Source organism: Canis aureus, chromosome 4, assembly GCF_053574225.1.
Source record: "Canis aureus isolate CA01 chromosome 4, VMU_Caureus_v.1.0, whole genome shotgun sequence".
NCBI classification, from domain to species: Eukaryota; Metazoa; Chordata; class Mammalia; order Carnivora; family Canidae; genus Canis; species Canis aureus.
This window is the reverse complement of record NC_135614.1, coordinates 26,341,493-26,365,323: the sequence shown is the minus strand read 5'-3', so window position 1 is coordinate 26,365,323 and position 23,831 is coordinate 26,341,493. Positions and strand designations below refer to the sequence as shown.

Sequence of the window (23,831 nt, the reverse complement as noted above, 5' to 3'; positions counted from 1 at the left end):
CCTCTCCCCCTGCCTCTCCCCCTGCTTGTACTCTCCCTCTCTGTCAAATGAATAAATAAAAAATCTTTAAAAAAAAAAAAAAAAAAAACATATTTGGGACGCCTGGGCGGCTCAGCGGTTGAGTGTCCGCCTTCCGCTCAGGGTGTGATCCTGGAGTCCCGGGATGGAGTCCCACATCAGGCTCCCTGCAAGGAGCCTGCTTCTCCCTCTGCCTATGTCTCTGCCTCTCTCTCTATCTCTGTGTCTCTCATGAATAAATAAAATCTTTAAAAAAAAAATTTAAAAAAATTGTGGGGGTCATCACTATAGTTCAAGACTATGTAAATTGCAAACTAAATCTGAAGAAACCATAAAATTTAACTATTAGCAATTATGATCCTTCCATTAAGTCAAATAAGGCTGATATGAAACCTTATTCAGTCTTGAACACAACAGCCATTAGACCCCCAACATTAAAACACCCATCCTGTTGTCACATGCCAAGGAGTAGAAGCTTTAGATTTGTGTTTCTCCACTGAAGAGCAACCAGGAAGACAATGGTCAATTAGTTCTTATGTGAGTCCACATAAGAACGGGTTCTGAACACAGAAAGTATTTGACTCACACTCCTAATTAGCAGCAGGCTGCAAGGATGGGAATGGAAATGGGAGTGGGGTGAGGGGAGATTTACTTGGTTTGACAGCATAATGTTAATTCGTCTTAAAACACTGTTAGCATAAAAGCTAGACTCTTAGGTCCCAATATAACTTACTGTGAAACCTTTCCAGGTGGGTCTCCGAGTTCTAGTACCTGGATTTCTCCTCCGGCATAATGAGGTAAGTACTCGTTGTCTGTGTCCGGATATTACACAATTTAAGAAAGAAAGTGTATCTGAGATCAGCACAGTCGCATCTTGTCTTACCTGAGGATTAGGTTCCCAAGTCATCTCTTAAATATTATATAGTCAAAATTACCAATGAGAAACCGTTAAATCACCAAGGCTAAGACGGCTGGAAGCTCACAGACCAAAAATTATTTTATTCTCTTCACAGTTTGTGCTGGAGCCTCCCCCTCTCTGGGACAATGAATGCCAAGGTCTACTTTAAAAGAGGCGGCTCAGAACTCTGGGTAAATAAAGCAATTTATCTCTTTTTATAAATAGTCGCATTAGCATAAACATTCAGTCTAGCTACCTGCCGAGAAAGTGGAGCGACCCATTAAGCTGCCATCATTAACAAAAAAAAAAAAAAATCTTCACAACTTTGGAAGAGCTACTGGGGGCAAGTCTCCTCCCCGTTCACTGCTCTCAGTCTACACCTACCGCCTCACCGAAGTCACTTCACTCGTGACTCTCAGATAAAAGTAGGTAGACAGATGGCACCTTGGGGAACCAGAGTACGGATTCCAGCCACAAGCTAACCTTTGAGGGACACACAATTTCGCAACTTAGGGACGATCAATCTGCTTCAGGGAAGGGCCAAATATGCTGGTCTGCTCATGGCCACCAACGAAGTTGTCAGAGGGCATGACATGCAAGCATGGCCACACACGGTCCACGTCACACTTCCTCAGGCGCTGGGTCACCCCTGAGGGGTTAAAGGTGCTGCGTTTTTTTCCCCATGAGAAATCCACTACACACGCAAGCAAGCTTCAAATCCTGGAATCCGGGCGGGGGTCACCTCAGCGGTGCGGCTAGTTAACAGGGCTCCGCCATGTGCCCGAGACCCAAAAACTTCTGAGAGCAGAAATGACCAAATGGAAAGTGCAGCGAGAACCTCCCAGGTGAGGGGACCCGTCCACCGGGGGCTGCAGACCGCTCCAGGGAGGCGGCGGCAGTTCTCAGCAGGCGGGAGGCTACCGCCCAGCAGGCGAGCACCGCAGGCTGCCGCCCTCTCGTTACCTGATGGACGTCATGGCTCCACTTTCCTGCCCCTCGCTCCAGCGCTCGCCTCAGGCTCGGCGTCCGCACGGGCGGCGGCGGCAGCAGGTACCACGGCAACTGCTCCTCGGCTCGGGCGCTCGGCGACCGGGAGCGCGTCCTCACACACCCCGCACGCCCGCGGCCCCCGCCGAGCCGGCCCCAAGCGCTGATTGGCCGCGCCGCGAGGGGGCGGGCGCTCCGCCCACGGCCGGCGGCCCGAGAGGAGCCCCGGGCGCCGCCCGCCGGGCCGAGCCGCCCGCGTGTCTCGGGTCGGCTCCCTGGCTCGCCGGCTCGCCGGGTGGCTAGCGGGCGCGGTGGCCATCTTGGGTCTTGGTAACAAGGTTCCCCCCATCCCCGGCTGGTGGGGCATGAGGTTGGGTGCCCGCCTCAAAAATGGCCGCCCCGACTGGCAACCGGTTTGTCAGTCACATGGCCACGGTCTACCTCTGCGCTCAGGTCGCTTGAACCGGGCTTGGGGCGCGGACGCTGTCGGGCAGCCCTCGCGGATGGGACTGAACAGCCTGGAAAACCCATCTGCAAAAGAAAAGCGGCCACCTCCTGGGGGGACCTCGGCCCGGCGGAAACCGAACGCGTGGCAACAGCAGCATGTGTTGAATTCGAACTCGCAGCCTCTCAGAATCAGTTGCTGTGTCCGGTGGTCCCCCAGCGTTCTTGGACTTCAGAAACAGAACGGCTTATTTAACGCAGAAGTGTCCAGGGCCCACTGTAAGCTTTGTGCCTCAATCTAGAAAAGGTGAGGCCCAGGTGCTGCAGGTACACAAAGTTTCAAAGCCTCTGAGCCAATTAGCCCACTTAAATGATACTGCTCGCCACGCTTAATTGTCAAATTACCACACTTTTCTGAAAAGTATGCAAAGCTCTGAAGCAAGCATCTAATGCCACAGAGGCGGGGCGGGGGGGTGGGGGGCGGAAATGAAAGGACCCTAACTCCTGGCCCTAACCTTACAGTTTAGTGGGGCCAAAGAGTTAAGAAACGGATTCTGAACCAATAAGGAGACAGGTAAATTTCAACTGCGGTAAAGATCAGAGGGAGCAAAATCACTGTAGGCTTTAGGACCTAAATAGCTTTCTTTATTCCCTCCTTATTCTCTGTAAAGTAATATTTATATTAACACACTGTAGTCTCCAGTGATGTTCACTAACTGACCCTATGGGGTGGTGTGATCAATTACACAGGTCTGAAATCAGTTATATATAGAAACATAATCCAGCATATGATACTGAAATATGCCTAATGTGACCAGAAAAACTGATTTTTAAATTTTATTTCATTTTAATTAAATTTTAAAACCAAAGCAACGTAAAATATTTTCCATCAAACACAATTTTTTTCATTGGACTGTATCTCACTATTTATGTGAAAATTTAGCACCCAAAGTGAGACACTAAATATAAAATGCCAAGTTTTTCAAGACTTAGTATAAAAAAAATGTATTACTGACTACATGTTGTAACAATATCTTACTACACTGGGTTAAATAAAATATATTAAGATAAATTTAAACTGTTTCTTTTTACTTTAATGTGGCTACTAGAAAACTTAAAACATATGCATCTTGCATTATGTTTCTACTAGACACTGCTGTTCTACTGTCCAAGTTAGACTTCCTTCTTTTCTTGCCTATCATTGCCCTTCTGACAGAATAATTCTATTCACAAAAGGCAATTAGGGAGATCAGTTTATACAGATCTGGGGCTCCTTGCTAACCATCTAAACATCAAAATTTAAAGACTTCCAGTTTTATTCAAAAATAATTTTTCTTTAGCATTGTTCTCTTCAAATCGGTAAATGACTATCTAGAATGAACCCATGAACTATAAATCTGGTGTGTTTAGTCCATGACTAAAGACTGTTAAAAACATAACTATGCTTGGCTGAGTGAGACTTTGACTAAATGTCCACAAGCAGAACAAATCAGCTGTTCCTCTGGATTACAGGATCTGAATCAAAGCAGCAGAGGACCAACTTGAAGTGGAGGAGACACTAACAATTTAATAGTTTCCCTCCTCCTCTTGTGGAAAATGTTGGTAGTCCACATGAACTAAAATCAAATCAGGAATAATCCTTAGAAAGGATTTCAAAATCTCAATGTACTTTTAATATAGGAGGTATTGTGGTGCTGCTTTATTATACATACATATGATTTGAGGGATCTCGTTAAAATAAGGGTTTAAACTCACTAAGTCTCTGTGGCCAAGATTTTGCCAGTTCTTTATGCACCCAGACCTCATCAATTGCTTCGTCAACGGACCATGTTAAGTGTCAAGGTTGTAAAGGAGGGTAGAAAGGCTATAAAGGCAGCAAGACAATGTTTGGAAACCCTCTTGCCTCCCTACCAACTGCAGGACCTTGGCTTATATATTACGGGTTCTTAACCTATCTGTCCCTCAGTTTACCCATTACATGCTTTTCAGGGCATTGTGAAAACTAAAACTTAATTCTAGTAAAGTGTCTACTGGAGCCCTTGGCACGTGGTGTGAGTACTACTTCGTTATAATCACACTGGTAAAAATTCCATCTCTGCGAAACATGATATGAAAGTTAACATGAACTTGGCTCTATGAAATATAAAATGCACTCTTCCTCATGCCTAAAATACTTAGTGATTCCCACTTTTGATTTTTAACAATAAAAGTTTTTTAAATTAATTTTTAAATTAATTTTGGTGCCAAAACAGCTAGACTTGAAATTTTATTTTTAACAAATACACTGAATTCATTAAGGAAAGATTAGAGACTGCAATATTCAAATCTTTAATCAGAATAAAACTATATTACATCCTCTTCATCTAACAATCAAAATGTTAAATATTTTTTACTTATAATCAGTCAACACAACTTTCAAAAAGTTTATTCTTTTAAAATGTATTTTAGGTACCAGTCCCATTTCAGCAGGTATAGACATAAAAATGTTATTTCAGCAAACAGGGCTCATGTATGATTGTTCTTTCAGAGTCAAAAAGGTAGGGACAAAAGTAAAGACATGGTTTTCCAGGCAAAAACAGAAATTCTCTTTATTCTTTCTCTCTCAGGCCTTTCACTCTTTTTCTTCTCATTCCCTATCCTCTCTTCCACCCAGTCTTTCCCATCTCTCCCTCCCTCCCTTTTTCTCTCATTTTCTCTCTCTCTCTCACACACATGCAAATACACACACAAATAGCTACCGAGTAACTATTACTTTTTTTTTTTTTTTTTAAGATTGTATTTACTTATTCATGAGAGAAACAGAAAAGCAGAGACATAGGCAGAGGGAGAAGCCAGCTCCCTCCAGGGAACCCAATGAGGGACTTGATCCCAGGACTCCGGGATCACGACCTGAGCCAAGGCAGATTCTCAACCTCTGAGCTACCCAGGTGCTCTTACCTAAAAGCTTTTGTGATCAACTTTTCAAGTAACTTTTTTCAACTGTATTCTTTTCACTTTAGGGAAAAAAATCAGCCAACTAAAATTTGGATCCTTCATTAACTTCCGTACAGCTTAAATAGTTGCACCAATAAATAAATAGTTGCATCAAGATAAGTGGGTCCAAATAGCTTGCTCTTGGATAGATACTATTCTATTTTATTTAACAGTGTAAATAGCCACTTTAAAAGCAAATAGATAACTAACCCCAAACAGCTGAGTGCCTCCAGATAGCATAAATAAATACATAGACCCACCCTACTACATTTTTTCAACAAATGCTTCAAGGCCCAAAGTGATAGCACAGTTCTCTTCAAAGGATGCTATAAAATCAGCTTTTTCATACATAGTTAGCGGAGTATAAATTAATACATTTCTAGAAAACTTTTTGGCAGTAAGTGCCACCAATTCCTTTTTTTAGGCAACTATCATAAATAAAATAGAACAATGCGAACAAGGATTTGTACTCCCAGTTATTCATTTTAGCATTAATAATAGAAAATATCTGATATTCTAAATAGCCAAAAATAGGGTAATGGTTAAATAAATTGCAGAAGAATGTTATGGAGCTATTACAAAATGTTTTTATAGACTTTTTAAGGATGTAGGAAAATACTCATGTTAAATGAAACAAAATAAACAAACAAAAGAATGTAGAGTATGATCTTGATCGTGTTAAAAAAAATTCATACCAGGGATCCCTGGGTGGCGCAGCGGTTTGGCGCCTGCCTTTGGCCCAGGGCGCGATCCTGGAGACCCAGGATCGAATCCCACGTCGGGCTCCCGGTGCATGGAGCCTGCTTCTCCCTCTGCCTGTGTCTCTGCCTCTCTCTCTCACTGTGTGCCTATCATAAATAAATAATAAAAAAAAAATTAAAAAAAAAAAAAAATTCATACCATTATGCAAAGAAAAAAGATTGGAAAAAAATATACCAATAAAGCATTATGGGTTTCTCAGAAAAGTGGAAGTATATAATTTTTACTTTTTTTCATCAGCTTATAAACTTTCTACTATAAGTGGTTTTATTAATGCAAATTTTCATAATTATTAAATTTTAATTATCTTTCTGAAATAGTTTAAAAATACAAAACTTATTCCTTGTTTTTAAAACTGTATTTTTTAAATCACAACCCATCAAAGCTATACTTATTTTTAGAGAAACTGGGCTTACTTTTATACATGTCTCATCTTTTCACGTATAAAGACTGCTTAAACAGAAACAACAAAAATGTCTTTATGATTTTCTTGGTTAATTTTAAATCTTAACTGACAAAAATTAAAAGCATAAATACCACTTTTAGAGCTCTGCATAGCCCTTATGAGGGCAGCTGTCACAATACTGAATGTGGAATGCCTTCCCTGCATATTAGTTAAAAATACATCTCCCCGTTTCCTATAAATTAAAATGCTAATAAAATAATACTTCCAAAACAATCTATATCCTACTTCAAAAAAAAAAAATTTCTTCAGACTTGTTTCCCTAAAAATAAGTAGTGTGCCTCAGTGTAAGGTTCAAGCCTAGGAAAAGAGAGATGGGAATTTTATTTAATCTTGGACCTTATAAAGAACATTATAACCTTTGGCCATCAGTTTTCTTACCTGAAACACAAAGAAGTTTGTTATAGGTGACATCTCAAGTCCTGAAATTTCCGTTTTTATTGGCCAAGGAAAGAAAAAAGCTCACTTGTGTCTCAATACAACTAGCGTTGTTTTTTTAAAGAGCTGATCAGTTTTAACGCAATTTTAGTTAGCTTTCATTACAGACAAGACTATTCCAAGAAACACTGCTAAGTGTATTAACTCTTTTCCTCAAAGACATTATATATAAAAGGTCGGCTATTTTTATTTTCTTTTAATTATTAGCTGTAGATTCTTGTGTCACATTTCACTTAAACATTACATATTCAAGCAATATAATCTTTAAATGGAATCTGATCATTTATTTCCAAGGAAAATTTTTTTTTAATTTTTATTTATTTATGATAGTCACACAGAGAGAGAGAGAGAGAGAGAGAGAGAGAGACAGAGACGCAGGCAGAGGGAGAAGCAGGCCCCATGCTCCGGGAGCCGGACGTGGGATTCGATCCCAGGTCTCCAGGATCGCGCCCTGGGCCAAAGGCAGGCGCCAAACCGCTGTGCCACCCAGGGATCCCCTCCAAGGAAAATTTGAAGAATATAATAATGTTTGATTGACTGAATTTTATTTAGTAAGAATTCTTAGCAAAACTCCCTCCCAGGAACACCTACACAGTGCTGCTTTATTTCCAGGGAACTACAAATCTCTGAAGCTCAAAGAAAACTCCCAGTGCTTTGGATAACAGTGCTACCCAATTATTTATACTGCCAAGAACACAGTTTTAAATTATACAATTGAGTATCACCACCATTTCATTAAAGAAAGGGCATTTTAACGTAAAAATATATGAAGGAGGGACACCTGGTGGCTCAGTCAGTTAAGTGTCTGACTCTTGATTTTGGCTTAGGTCATGATCTCAGAGTCATGAGATCAAGCTTCATTCGGGCTCCACACAGCGTGGAGTCTGTTTGTCCCTTTCTCTCTGTTCCTCTCCCCACTCACTCTCAGTCTCTCTCTCTCAAATAAATAAAATCTTTAAATATATATATGGACATCACAAAATAAAGAACAGCTCTTCCCAAAGTCTTGTTGAAATCTTACATAGTTTCTACAGAATAGATCTTTCTTATTTTTATTTCACTACAGATCTGATCTACAGTACTTAAAAACAAGCTTTTAGCAATTATTCACTCATTAACTCAACAAATATTTATTAAACAGCTATTCAACTGCTCCAGACACTAGAGATTCAGCTACAATCAAGCTGAACTAAAGGCACATGAAATGCCTTTACATTCTAGTGAGGAGATAGGGATGAATAATCCAACAGTAAGAACATCAAATGATCATATGTGCTATGCAGAAAATTAAAACCAGCAGATCAATGGAGAGAAAGGCTCCTTTAGATAGTCAGGGAAAGCTTCCAGCAGGAGAGAACTGAATGACAAGGAAAAGCCAGGTGGAGGAAAGCCATTACTGATAGCATTAAAATGATCTAGAAGACCAGTGTGAAAAAAAGGCAAGGGAGAGAAGAAATATTTGTAGTCAGAGAACGAGGAAGATCATGTTCCCTTTTATAAGCCTACAAAGTTTTGATTTTGTTATAATAAGCATGACAAGAAGCCACTGTTAATTTTAACACCGTTTTAACATTTTAAACAGACAAATAACATGATCTAATTTTGTTTTCAAAGATCACTTTAGGTTATTGTGGAAAGAATGGACTATAGGAGCATGAAAGGAGAAAGACCAAATTAGAAGTGTACTACAGTAATAGAGATGACAAATAATACTGCTAGACACAGAAGAAGGACATTTTGGAGACAGAATAACAGAACTTGCTGGTGAACTAAATATGACAGACTAAGGAAAAGGAAGGAATCAAGAACTCCTAGACTTTGGAATATATTGGGTAAATGTGGACTACACTGGATAAATGGTGCTGTTTACTGAGATAAATGGAGAAGGCAAAAGAGAAGCTCATAAGACTGGAGCTTTGGGAGAGGTCAGAATTGGAGATAGAAACTTCTAAAACAGATTTTCCTTCTAGTCTTTCTTGCTCTGTGGTGCCTACTATTTCCTATTGGTAGACTAAAAATAAATGTTCAGATTTGAATATGCAGTTTTATTGAACAACACCCCAAAAGAGTAACCATATTGGAGTCAACAGTGGGGGGCATATTGTGGTAACTAATTACAAGGAAGAATATTGCTAGGACTAATTCCTCCTCTTTAAAATAAGAAAAATAGGGCACCTAGGTGACTCAGTGGTTAAGCGTCTGCCTTTGGCTCAGGTTGTGATGCCAGGGTCCTATGATCCAGCCCTGCATAGGGCTCCCCGCAGAAACCCTGCTTCTCCCTCTGCCTATGTCTCTGCCTCTCTCTGTGTTTCTCATGGATAAAAAAATAAAATCTCCAAAAAAAAAAAAATGAATTGTTTCTTAGATCTCTTTTTATCTTTCAAAATTTCAACCACAATTTCATTTGTCAAAATCACAAGAGTGATTTTTAACAAAATCATTCTTTAACCACTCTGCAAGAATTTAGGGGTACACAATGAGTATCAAGTGGCTAAGCTTACTATCAAGCTAAGCAAATTCCCCATCCTAGCCATTCAGCTATGTGAATCTAATTTAAGCCTTACTGAGGCCTTCCTTATCAAGACCTCTCAAGACTCAGAAGTTGAAATCACAAATGTTCACAATAGGTTCCAAAACAAATTTACTTATATAGGCCATAAGTATCTCCTTTTTCTAACTCCCAGTCCCTACCATTTTCTTTATAAGAGTAAAAATAAATGTGGTCTCAAATTGAATATGCATTTTATCTGAAAAATGTCCTAAAAAGTAATCATTTCTATTTGGTTGTTTTACAGTAATGGAATGATTTTCTAACATTTTCTTTTATTCAACATTTTTGTTTTCTTTACTGAAGGATGGTGAGATAGGGGTGGGGAACAGAAGGAGATATGTCACTTTCTGTTTTCAACACAAACATAACAGCCTCAGACGGCCTGTATATGAAGGAAGCTATTAAATCCAAATGTAATCTTCATGCATTGTAAGAAGGCAGCTCCTTTTGCGTGTCAAATAGACTTTTTAGGTAGACACAGCAAACTTCAGACTTCATATATATTTTTGAACCTTAAATCATTTCTTCAAAAACCAAAAATACTCAGTATTTCATGGAAAAATAATATACACATTAAATTCTGAACTTTAAACTTTTTTTTTTTTTTTATTTACGATAGTCACAGAGAGAGAGAGGGGCAGAGACAGAAGCAGGCTCCATGCACCAGGGAGCCCGATGTGGGATTCGATCCCCGGTCTCCAGGATTGCGCCCTGGGCCAAAGGCAGGCGCCAAACCGCTGCGCCACCCAGGGATCCCAAATTCTGAACTTTAAAACCAAAAACAGACATACTTTCCAATGGGGAGGGGGAGACTATCAAAAGTAATCATCTTTTAAGAAGCAATAACAGAATTAAAAGCTTGGAAATATAATTCAGTCATGTTCTTCAAAATTATTTTATCATAACTGTAGCAGATTAAAAATGGACTCAATTTCTTGGAAACAGGAATCTATGTCCCCTCCCCCTGAATTTGGGCTAGCATAGGACTCCTTTACCCAACAGGGTACAGTACATGAAATGATGCTGTAACAGATTCCAGGCTAGCCTTAAAAGGACTGCCAGTTCCTGTCTTGTTACCTGAACTGCCAGGTAAGAAGCCCAACAAAGAGGTTGAAGAAACTACATGGAGAGGTTCACAAACTATATGGAGGGGAAGAGAAGCAGGGTTGAGCCCCGCTTTCCAGCCATCCTCAACAAAACATCAGGCAAGTAAGGGCAATCTGAACACTCCAGACCAGACCTATTGTCAGCTAAATACCTCCGAGTGATCCTAGTCAGTACCACACAGAGAAGAATCAACCAGCCAAACCATGTCTGAATTCCTGACCCACAAAATAATGAACTCTAATACAGTGGTTATTTTAAGCCACTACATTTTGGGATAGAAAACCAAACTCGCTGTGAAAAATACTTTTTTTTTATTGCAACCTAGTATGCTATACTTACAGCTAATTGAACAATGTTTCACAAAGCAATACTAATGCTTACCATATTCAATGCACTGATATTTTCTATTCTATTTTCCTTTTATAAAATACCAGTTGTGCTACAACCAAATTGAGTCATGATTTAGTTTGAAAAGCATTTCAGTTTATATTACTTCACAGGTGCATACACAAAGCTAGACAAAAACCTTAACAGCACCCAGTTCATAACAAGAAGCTTCTCCTGAATTCTCATTCACAGCTCAGAACTGAATGAAAAGCTAAAGAGATGAAGTGTCTGAGGTTGGAGGTTACACAGAAATCAAAAATAACTAAATGGAATTGAGACTTTTTCTTTTGTATCACTTCCCTTTACCTCCCCCTTCCTGTTCACACATCTCTCTTGCTCTTCCCCTATTTCCTTTTTCCTATGATAATGAAGCATTATGAAACTGAAGTTTTTAAATAACATTTTAATTTAATGAAATGTAGTAGTCCTATTCTTAAAAGTAGACTAACTGAATGTTTCACTTCTTTTAAAAGCCTTTTTAAGGCTATTTAATAATAGCCTTTATTATTATTTGTATGAGGTCCAAGGCTAATCATGACTGGTCATTTTTATTGAAAAGGAGTTCCAAAATAAAAAAAAAAAAAAAGAAAAGGAGTTCCACTAATGGAAACACGTACACACCAGAGAACTTCTCATCAGCGCCATCTCAGATCTGGTACAACATTTTCATAGGATTTCAAATTACTAATAGTATTAAAAACATTAATAGCTTTCTAGAGGATTACTAGTACTTGTTTCATGTATAATATAGGAATACTTTTTGAAGCAAAGGGTGTGCTTAATGATTAAAAATATTAATCATACAAATCACCATTGATTCCTGTTGGTTATATAATATCTGAATATTATAGCTAATTATGAAAAATCTTTAATAAGATTCAAGTTTGAATCCTATCTCTGCCACTCACTGTGTAATCTTGGGCATATTAAACTTTCAATATAACAGTTATTTCACAGTATTATAATTAATAATGCTAAAGACAAGATTGAAATTATTAGTATCAGAGGAAAGTGCAAAATCTCCAAAGTAATTTAAAACATATTAGAAATTGTTCTGTTAACTGGAACATTTTAACTCTTAAACATAAGCAAAATTGGTTTGCTCAAGGCTTTTTAATTAGAAATCTGCCCCAAATTCAAGTTCAAGGGGTTAATCCATTTGCAAAGCATACCATTAAGTATATCCCACAATGGAATACAGTATTGTTGAGGAGTGGGGGGAGGGGGGAAGGGCTACATATGTGTCAATGAGAGAACTTGAAAGACAAAAATCTAAACAAAGTTACTAAACACAGTGCCACAGAATTTATTTAAAAAGTGTGCTTATCTAGCACACACAGAATTCACTTTGATAAGTGCTCGATTTACAGCTTTATAAGTGTAATGTGAACAGCAGGAAATATGAGTCCTAGGTCCTGAGTGTGAATTGAGAGCTCATTTCTTAGAGTCTCCTCTATTTCCTCAGCTAAAGGTTAAAGGATCGGTAAGAAAATGTTAAGGAAAGCACCTGATAAAATTTTTACCATGTTATTCTTATCTCAAAACAATCCAAAAACTTGAAAGAAAACAGATACTTCATTTCTTGTTCCAGAAGGTAAATTCAATGGGAAGTTTTATGACTTGAGATCAAATCTCAACTCAAATACTTCATAGCTTTAAGTAACTAGCTGTGTTACCTGAGTAGATATCAGTTAACCTCTCTGGGCTTCAATTCTCTCAACTGCACAACATAATAGGCTGATTTTAAGTACTTCATCAGGCACTAATATAGATTCTAAAACATGTTCAAAGGGTTCCTAAAGGGCAGCCCAGGAGTGGCTCAGCGGTTTAGCCCCCCTTCCGCCCAGAGCCTGATCCTGGAGATCCGAGATCAAGTATCACGTCAAGCTCCCTGCATAGAGCCTGCTTCTCCCTCTGCCTGTGTCTCTGCCTCTCTCTCTCTCTCTCTCTCTCTCTCTCTCTCTCGGTCTCTCATGAATAAATAAAATCTTTAAAAAAAAAAAAAAAAGGGGGGTTCCTAAAAATCACATGAAATTGTATATTAGTATTTCAGTGGCACATCTTGGCTGAGACCTGTTCTTTTCACACCCCAACTCCATAATTTGCGGGAAACCTCAGCTTTAGGAAGGCCCACCCTACCAAGGAATTTGCACTGTCATCACCTCCCACCCCTGTTCCTACCCTCACTCCCACCAGAGGTCTTTGGAAACACTTCTCAAAGGGAATAGCTTCTCAAAGGGAAAAGCTAGAAGCGCCTGCTTACAAGTACAGACCAGTTTTATGAGTGTAAAGATCCAACATCTTGGTTAACAGATCATTTAAAGAGCTCTGAATTGGACTTGATATCTACATACAGGATATTAGCAAGTCTTCTCAGGAATATAGTCTATTTAAGTTTCACATAAGTCAAAGGTCAGGTGTGTATGTGTTTCCATTAGTGGAAAATGTACTCTTCTTCCCCTATTTGTGCTGAATCTAGGTGAGGAATGGTACACAACAAGGGGAAGAGGAGTGCTAAAGAAGGGATTCCTGCTTAATGTAGTAGGCTGAGCCACGAAAATTTAGTATCTTTCCCAATTCTAAGGATCTGTGAGTATAAATCTTGAAGTTTATATATTTCTCTACAGAGTATCCTTAAAATGTTCAAACATAGGGAAGACCCAATGAAGTCAAACCTACCATGTAGAGAAGAACCTATATTCCCCACCCACACCCTAGAAAGACAAATCTTTTCCTTTTTTCTTACTAAAATACTATTTTTAATACTAAACATTGAGTACTACTTACTGAATTAAATAGTGTAACTATGTTTTGTTTTAATATTTTAAATGTACACTACCCAGGGATCCCTGGGTGGCGCAGCGGTTTGGCGCCTGCCTTTGGCCCAGGGCGCGATCCTGGAGACCCGGGATCGAATCCCACATCGGGCTCCCGGTGCATGGAGCCTGCTTCTCTCTCTGCCTGTGATTCTGCCTCTCTCTCTCTCTGTGACTATCATAAATAAATAAAAATTAAAAAAAAAAATGTACACTACCCAGATGCATACATTTGGGTAAGAAAGTGCTAAGTAAAATTAACAAGACAAAGTAGAAATTTGTCAGTATACTTTCATGTGAATCAACGTGCTATCCCATGCTAAAATGCAATATAGTCATTAATTTTGGGTGTGTGAGAACAAAGACATAACTGAGGGTAGAAGCCTGCATCACTTCTACAGCATAACAGCTTTAATCTTCAACAAAACTAAGAACTAAAAATTATAACTAAGGTCTCGTCTGTTTAGGAGAAAATTTCTGAAAAATTCTATTTTTAGGAGGAATCTAAGACTTCCCTTAGTCACGCCTATAAAACAAAAAACATTCAAATTTCTAATGTGGTTAACTTCAAAGACATCATATTTGAACTGTTTATTTTTAAAGGAAATAATTTTCTTGTATTTCAACTTGTTTACTCAAAAATTTACATGGTTTTTCAGACCATCTCTAGAACTCAGAGTAAAACATTTTGCTTTATTAAGCTTAAAGGAATTTGAGAAAACCTAAGACATCTGAATTTAATTCTTTTGCTATATTTTGTTTTCAAGTGACCCCTCCTGGATGAGTCAACAGAGACAAATTTCTTTAAAAGACCATTTTGTGGTATTATCCATTGGTTACAGAGTACATTCGCTTACACAGTATGCTACAAAACTAAGAATAGTATTGTTAACCCTCTATGTTTTTTAGAGTTCTGATTACATTGCAAATAGTCTCACTAATTAAGGTACTTGCTAACCCAAAGGAAAAACATTAATCATTCTGATAGGTGACTCAGATCTTCTTTGTTAATTCTTTCAGAAAATTTATTCCTCCACCAAATAAGTAATTTTATATTTAAAAAAGAAAGTAAGGGATGCCTGGATGGCTCAGTGGTTGAGTGTCTGCCTTTAGGTCAGGGAGTGATCTCAGAGTCCGGGATGGAGTCCCACATCAGGCTTCTTGTGGAGAATCTGCTTCTCCCTCTACCCTTGTCTCTGCCCCGGTCTCTCTCTGTCATGAATAAACAAATAAAATCTTTAAAAAAAAAGAGAGAGAGAGAGAGAGAGAGAAAAAGTAAACAAAACAGTGACCTTAGGGCCTTAAGTGTTACTGTTTGTGTAGAAGTATTTTTTTTACTTCTGAAGGAATTTTCCCCATGGACAAATGCAAGAAATTATTATAGTCAAAATTCACTACAGTCACCAGAAAGAACAGAAATGCAAGTAGGAGTACATCTCTTCCCTCTACTGTCCTGTGGCATTGGATTTATTTTGTACACAAAAAAAATGAAAGGTCCATGAAGTGTTCTCAGGTAATAACATGAACCCATTTTGCAACACTGAGTACTACAAACATAATCATAAAACATCTTTAAAGAGTTACTTAAGAATTCATTTATTCAAAAAAAGTTTAGAGCCTATTATACTGCAATGAAGTAATTAATTATGAGGCACTAAGAGTTATTCAACTAGCTTCCTGATTTCAAGCAGCAGTAAATGAGGCAAAACATGCACAGTATACAAAGCAGTAATGCAAAGTATAAACAGCCAGAGGAGGTGTTCCCAAGTGGATGATCAGGAGAATTTTTTTGGCCGGACCTTGAGGAATGAGATTATCAGTAGGGTGATTGTTTGTTTTCACAGATATTTTCTACACATGCTATAGAAATGGATTTTTCTATGCTATGGATTTTTCTCATGCTTAAGGAATGACAGCACCTCTCTCACTCTACAAGGCCCTAGTAGAGTTACTGATTAAGCGTGTCCCTCTGAACTCTATCTACTACCCCATACATACAAACACCATGCTCACACACACACCCACATCCACATGGGCACACACAACACACACAGGAGGAGGAGTAAGAATATATCCCAGGCTGCCCAAAATCCCCACCTCTGATACAGTAACTGGCTCAATGGTGGGTATGTAACCCAGGCAGTATTTTCAAAACTGATACACGAACATGGAAAATCTCTTCCACTGGGCTCAGGAGATTTGGACTTTGGGCAGAGAAATGCCATCTTTCTTGTTATATTAAGATGTCCTAGGGAGCCTGGGCGGCTGTGCGGTTGAGCGTCTGCCTTTGGCTCAGGTTGTGATCCAGAGGGTTTTGGGATAGTCTCGCAATGGGCTCCCCGCAGGGAGCCTGCTTCTCCCTCTGCCTGTGTCCCTGCCTCTCTCTCTCTCTCACTGTGTATCTCATGAATAAATAAATAAAGTCTTTAAAAAAAAAAAAAAAGATGGCCTATATGAGAAATAAATCCAATATACCCGAGAACAATGGAGGCAGGGGATGCACTCCTAGAATGAGTCTTATCTGGCTGCGGTTACCAGTTATGTTAGTTAAATTGAGTCCCTTAGAGACTTAGAAATGGTTCTACTAAGGATGCACTAAAGTCCAGCCTCAGTCTCTAGAATGCCAAATAATCACTTCAATATCATTTCTAATCATTCCTGATTTTGTGAGTGATCAGTGATCAATGATCACATAGGTTACCTTCCTATCTATAATCCTGCAATTACAGGTAACAGCAAAATATCCTGCAATTACAGGTAACAGCAAAATAAGAGCAGGATTTACTAGTAACTAAATGTGGCTAAATAGTGAGATCCTGTTGTTACAGTAACCAAACTGATGGGACTTGAGAAGGTAAAAATTTCTTAAAGGAAAATTCCTGTACATACTGTCTTATTCGAGAAAAGATATTGAAATCAGCATGCGTACAATGAAAGCCAAAATGCAAATGGAAACTCACATGTTCAGATGTTCTTATGCTGAAAGCTAATTACACTGCTTTTTAGATGAAGACAAATCATACAAGGCCACAAGTACAAACAAGTACAAGCAAAAACATCAAAAATAAGATATGTAAGTGAGGGCAACAACTTTAAATATCCTTTGAATAATATTCAAAAATATCTTCTCCAAGTAGTATATTAAACTTCAGTAAAATAAGCCTTTCAAATCTTGAGATCCAGAAGCTGAAGAAAAATCTTTAGTCAGTCAGTATTAGAGAGGAAGAAAAGCCTAATAACTTGATGACATATCCAGTACCAGTTTTATGGTAGGGCTAGACAAAAGAGATCTTTGAAATAAAAACATCTATTTAAAATCATAGATGTGTAGAATGGGAAAATGCAGCAACTGACTGATAAGAATGTTTCTAAAAACTTCTAAAAGCAATTAAAAATTTTAATAGAAGTCCACAGTCCTTTTGCTGACTTCCGTGGGCAAGATATATTTTTAGGGCCAGAATTTTATGAGACTCCAAATATTAGAGCTTTCAGGAAGACAATGCACTGTATTGTACTATATGTTTGGTAAACCACCCAGAGTTTCATGCAGAATGCCATTAACAAACAGACTAACATTTCTACAACAAAGCATACACATTTGTGTAAGGCAGATAAACTCTACAGAGAGTCTCATATCACATTTTGTCAAATTAACTCATCTCAACCTTTTTAAAAAACTTCCAGTTTTCAGAGCTTTTGGAACTTCAGAAATATAGATGAAAAGATTACAACCTATAATAAAATCATAGTACTACTTATTTTATAAAGTTCCAGGTCTACTTAGTATCCCAGAGTTCCATTCCATAATGGTGATATTTAGCCACTCAGCACTCGCCCAGAATACATAATTAGTGCACATCAAGTTTCTCCAGCTTAAAATCCAGAGTCCTAATATACATGTGCAGTGCAGAAAAGCTGGAAAATACAAAAAAAGAAAAATAAAGAAAACAAAAATAACTACAATCTTTCCATGTAGAAGTAACTAAATTTTCAGATTCTTTCTATACATATTAATTAGGATCAAAATCTCTATAATTTTAGTGTCGATTTTTGCTTTTATGTTACTATGTACCTGGAATACCCTTTTTTTTTAATTAATTAATTTATTTATTTATTTTTTTGGAGTTCAATTTGCCAACATATAGGATATCACCCAGTGCTCATCCCATCAAGTGCCCCCCTCAAAGTGGAATGCCCTTTCAACCTGAGAACAGTGAACTTAAAAGTCTGGAAAAATTCTCAGCCATCATCTCTTCTAATATATCCTCTCCACCATTCACAATAGTTCCTCTCTTTGGAACACTCAGATGTTAAGGTATATTCCTATCTCTCAATTCCTATTTATTTCTCTGTGCTACATCTGGATGAATTATTTGGTACTATCTTCCAATTCACTAATTTTCCCTTCAAATATGTTTAGCATAAAGTTTTATCAACCTATTTTTTGTCCTAATTTCATTTTTTTTTTAATTTTTTTTTTATTTTATTTATTTATGATAGGCACACAGTGAGAGAGAGAGGCAGAGACACAGGCAGAGGGAGAAGCAGGCTCCATGCACCGGGAGCCCGACGTGGGATTCGATCCCGGGTCTCCAGGATCACGCCCTGGGCCAAAGGCAGGCGCTAAACCGCTGCGCCACCCAGGGATCCCTTGTCCTAATTTCAATAACGATTTATTCTTTGACTTAGCTATTTATTTCATATTTATTAATTTTTTATTCATAACATGTTTTTTAATGGCTACTACTTTACCTTTTTAAGAGTCTCTGAAATACTTAAAGTCATTTTTAAATTGCTGACTAATTCCATTAGATTTTGAGTGAATTTATCTCCTGATGGTTATGCTTACTTTCAGGCTCAAAACTTTCCCTTCCTTTTTTCTGGTGGTTTGAGATAGGCCACCCCACTTCCAGATCACATGACCTCCAAGCTTGGTGCTCTTTTAGATAACACATGATAGTGCAGATATTACAATTCCCCTCAGGAGACTTTTGTTTTCCATTTTCCTTGATAGTCCAAAGCCTTAAGCTTAAAAGATTGCATTTCTGAATATAAGTGAACAGCATGTGGTATCATTCAAAAAAGATCTGCCAACTTCAATTTTAGGCTGCATTATTAAACATAAAAGGTCTAGAAAAGTGAAGGTTATCACTCCCACTCTATGCTGGGCTACTAATTCAGTCAACAAGCATTAACTGAATAGGTCCTAAGGACCAGGCGCTGTGTAACACATTAAGGACACATGATCACCTTTGCACCTTTCCAGTCTGCATATATTTTCCTCATTTTATCCTTACAACAGACCACTCCTGGAACAGTGTACTCAGTTTGTAAAAATAATCTTCCAGAGAATTTTCTGAAAGAAAAAAAAAATGTGTTTTAGAAAAAGTGGTTACTAAAACTGTTACTCAGTCACCTCAGATACTTACAGACTTTTTATCCTGTTTCCTATACAATTTTAAAACACAGAGTCCTTAGTGAGGGAGGACACAGGGAAAGAAAAGGAATCCAGGAAAGTGAAATGGTTTGGAAGCAATAATTTGAGAAAAGCTTAGTATTTGCTGACTGGGAAACTGCAGTTTCTTTTCTTTTTAACATTACTAAAAGTCGTGACGTGAAACAATCTTTAATTGCTAATGTCATATAGAGTTATAATGTGGGCCTTAGGATTCAACCCTTCTTAACATCAACTTCAGAGCTTACAAATATTTGCTATGATGAACAAGTAGAGCTATGCTTGAAGATTAGGAAGAACTTGACATTGGAGGTGGAGAGACTAGTTAGGAAGCCAACAAAACCTAAGCAAGATATAGTCTACGCCTGAATTGTGGCTGCCAGAATGGAAAAGGAAAGGCATTTATGAGACATTTCTGAAGAAGAAAAGACCAACTTTGATAACTATATGTGAATGGAAAATGAAGCAAATACCTAGATTCCAAATTTTGGAGAAAGAGAAGTTAGTAGTGCCATTAACAGACGCAGGAGCCATGGAAGAAGGTGCAGATTCAGGACAACAGATGGACTTAGTTTGATATATATGACTTTGAAGGATCAGCAAGACACTCAGGAGATATTCAGCAGATAGTTAAAATGAGGTTCTTAGAACTTAAGGACATAGCAATCACACACGTGATCCTGTAAATAAATGTCCAGTACAAAGCCTGGATGCCCTCTACTTTCTGCTTCAGTCAGACCAAACTTCTGTAATTCCCCGACAGAGGCAGCTCTCTCTGATCTACCTCCAAACAAGCTTTCCTATAAAGCCAGACACCCTACTTCATACCTGGTTAACTCCTTGTCATCTTTAGAACGCTCAGGTATCATTTTCCCAAACCTTATTCATTTCCCAGGAGGAGGTACCTACGTCTTACCTCTCAACATATTAGCACTTAATTTTTAGCATTATACCTACCTAAAATAGCAGCCATTTAAAGACTGGAAAAAACAGACTTGGCATATGTTCAATAAGCTTTCGAAGGAACAAGATCCTCTTAAAGGAGACTGCCAAAGAAATGAACTGGTATGAAATTTCCAAGAGAGAAAAGAAAATGAGCGGTCCTAAACGTAGGTATTCATCATGGAACATATCTATCTAGGGATCAGTTCCTGAAAATGCTTCTCAACTTCTTTCAGCTCTAATACCTCATCTGTAACATGAGGATTGTTATCTACCTCATGGGGTTGCTGGAAAGATTAAATGAGATTAATATATATAAGGCACCTAGAATAATGTCTGGCATTCAATTAATACCCCTTCTATTCCCCAACCCAACATGAAAATATGTTAGAGCCTGCTTATTTCTTCACAACTTTAGTAACTGCTACAACCTGAAAAGCAATTCAACAGAAAAATAATGGATATTTGAAAAAGGGAAGCTAGACTTGTCAGATGCTCTCCCTTAGAGCAGTTTTTTTTCTATCTCAACACTACTGTTAATTTTGGCTAGATAATTCTTTGTTGTAGGGAGTTTCGTGTGCATTGTAGGATGTTAAGCAGCATCCTTGAAGTCTACTTACTAGGTGCCAGTAGTGCTCCCCTACCAAAAATGTCTCCAGACATTGCAAAGTGTCCCCTGGAGGCAAATTTTCACCTGGTTGAGAACTACTACCCTAGAGCTAACTGAAATTCTCGAAGTCCTAAGTCCTTTCTCTGACATCTACAAACATGTCTCATACGTTTTTCCCCGCTGATTCATTCTACACATTAAACTTTGCTTAGGCTTTATAAGCCCTTCCCCTTAAAAGTCAACCAAAACGGGCAGCCCCAGTGGCTCAGCAGTTTAGCGAGCCTAGGGTATGATCCTGGAGATCAGGGATAGAGTCCCGTGTCGGGTTCCCTGCATGGAGCCTGCTTCTGTCTCTGTCTGCCTGTCTGTCTCTCTCTCTCTCTCTCTCTCTCTGCGTCTCTCATGAATAAATAAAATCTTTAAAAAAAAAAAAAAAAAAGTCAACCAAAACTGGTAGCTAGCCCCTTAACTGTCAAGCCAGTCACAGATAATGCATGCAATCCAACCACTTGGTACATTATCACACTGCAACCTTAAACCCAAATATAATAAAAGTAGGAATAGCTAATCCCAAAAGGTCTTCACACAAAATTAAGAGATTTATTCAAGTACTCAAGTGTCTGAATATTTTAACTTCATGTCTACAAGTGGTACTAAGTAGATATTATATAAAATGAGTTTTAGCCTAAAGACTTAAAAAAAAAAAAAAATTGGGGCAGCCCCGGTGGCACAGCAGTTTAGCGCCGCCTGCAGCCCAAGGTGTGATCCTGGAGTCCCAGGATGGAGTCCCACATCGGGGCCCCTGCATGGAGCCTGCTTCTCCCTCTGCCTGTGTCTCTGCCTCTCTCTCTGTGTGTGTTTCTATGAATAAATAAATAAAATCTTAAAAAAAAAAAAAGTTTAAAAAATTAAAAAAAAAAAGATTTTAACATGTTTTTGTTTGTTAAGTAAATTCCTTGCCCAACATGGAGTTTGAACTCATGACCATGAGATCAAAAGTCACATGCTTTAATGACTGAACCAGCCAGGTACCCCAGGACTTTCACAAGTTTTAAATAAACACTAAAGACATATACAATAGAGTCTATATATTTAAGAAGTATGATATGCCTATATATTGCAATAACAGAAAAAGTTATGTACACTAAAAAAAAAAAGCAAAAGTAGAGAAACAAAAATTGACTTAACAGTTCACAAGGATTTTTGGATAATTGGTTAGTTAAGTATAGCATGATAATTAAGAGCACAGACCTGGAATCAGACTACCTGGATTAAATCCCAACCCCTTCACTTACTAGATAGGTGACCTTGATCAATTTAATGTCTCTATGACTGTTTCCTCCTTGGTAAAATGAAGATAATTATAGTATCCACCTTCAACCAATTGACTTGCACCCAGATGCTCTGGGTTGATATTTCACTTCCTTAACTGTTTCATTTGTACCTCAATTTCCTCATCTGTGAAACAGGAAAGTGCTCTGAAAATGAATTAGCATAAGGAAAAATCGAAGGGCCCTATGTTTAGTGCGTAGTAGGGAAAAGTTGCATCTGTCTCTCAATTTGGTAGAGGAAATTGTATGAAGGACATACCTTTTAAAGAAATAGCCCAATAATGGGCAAAGTAGGGAAAGCACATGCCTTGAATCCAGGTAAGTCTGATTCAAAAGGCCTCTGCTTTATTTATTCTATGGTTTGAAAGCTTAAAAATAGAACATCCTGAGTTGTCAGAAGAAAAACAAGTTTATTTTCTTTTCATAAGGTAGGCACACACTAACACTTTGAGGATAGTAGGAATACATTAAAGGCACTCCCAGGGATTTGATCACCATCCATTCAAAATAGCTTGCAAACACTACCAAGTCCCTAACTGACCTTTTCTTTTCACAATGCTTCATTATTTCAGGAGGTGAAGGTGGATGATGTTGGGGGTGGGGGGGGGGGGGCAATGAGACTTATTTTGTACTATCAAGGAAGGTCCCAACAGTTTTAAATCAATTTATGTCTATTTCTAGATAGAAAAGTCAATGCCTTCCAACAAATATTTCAAAATCATCCAGGATTGTGCATGTTGCACTTTGTACTTATTAGGAGGGAACATTTTAGCAAACTATCTTTTGCAAATAAACTGCCACATCAATCACACTGAGGCAGGTGTTGGGGGCAGCAGCACTGTTGCCAAAAAGTGCAAAGAAAACAAGAAAAGTCAACATTCCCTATCTATTCAGCCAAATACCACCCCTGCAAAGCCTCGGAGGCGGGGTATCTGGGTCCCTGCAGAGGTGGTCTTCAAAGCTGTCCACTTTCAGAGCAGGTACAAAAAAAGGAAGGTCAAGGCGCCCTTCCGCGACACTTTACGAAAAATCCCCGGGAATTCTGTCTTTGGCCCAAGGGAGGGCAGTGGCTGGGCCCCCTCGTCGTAACCCCCCAGGGAACAGGAGGTGGCCGCGGCGGACGCGGCTCCGGACCGGTCCGGTCCGCCAGGGTCGCACCAGCTCCCACGTGGCGCCCTCAGCCTGCCCACTGCCGGCGAGGCTCCCCCAGGCCGGCTCTCTGATTGGCCAAGGGCAGCCGAAGCCCTCCCGGAGCAGGCGGCTACTCGGCCAAAGCGGGCCGGCGCCGGGCGAGAAGGTCACAGCCTCGCGGGCAGCTCGCCGAGCAGCCCGTCCTGCGCGTTGGCCCCACGCCGGCAGCCGGAGCGCCATTCGCCGCCGGAGCCGCGCAACCCCACGTGGGCCCTGGTTAGCGGCAGGCGCCGTCACCCTCCACCCGACGTCGAGTAGCGCTCACCTCAGCGCTCGGCGCGCCTCTACCTTCAGCTTTTTGGGCTTCGGCTCCTCGTCGGCCGCAGCCATCTTCGCGCGCCCACCCCACTCGGGCTCCCGGCGTGCGCCCCGCCCCTCGGCTCTCTGGCCCCGCCCCCTCTCCTTATCACCGCCTCCTTCTCTCCGAGCCCCGCCCCTCCCGACTCGCTCCGCTCCGCGGC

General features: G+C 39.4%; 2 protein-coding genes across 13 annotated transcripts in view; one reads left to right on the top strand and one right to left on the bottom strand.

Annotated features, from left to right (window-relative positions):
* Positions 1 to 23,759, bottom strand: part of ADK (adenosine kinase) — a 505,936-nt gene extending 482,177 nt beyond the window's left edge. For 5 of the 12 annotated variants that reach the window (XM_077895077.1, XM_077895086.1, XM_077895079.1 and 2 more), the window contains exon 1: positions 23,636 to 23,759. In XM_077895077.1, coding sequence (XP_077751203.1) covers positions 23,636 to 23,700 — 65 coding nt within the window. In that variant the 5' untranslated portion in view covers positions 23,701 to 23,759. Of the gene's footprint in view, positions 1 to 1,879; positions 2,042 to 23,635 lie in introns of those variants that run through there. The other 7 variants (XM_077895078.1, XM_077895081.1, XM_077895087.1 and 4 more) reach the window with 4 other exon arrangements.
* LOC144312381 (uncharacterized) lies at positions 2,126 to 9,016 on the top strand. Its single transcript, XM_077895090.1, has 2 exons — positions 2,126 to 2,674; positions 8,595 to 9,016. Exon 1 carries the CDS (start codon positions 2,269 to 2,271, stop codon positions 2,647 to 2,649), a length of 381 nt encoding a protein of 126 aa, XP_077751216.1. The 5' UTR covers positions 2,126 to 2,268; the 3' UTR covers positions 2,650 to 2,674; positions 8,595 to 9,016.
* Positions 23,760 to 23,831: the final 72 nt, after the last annotated feature.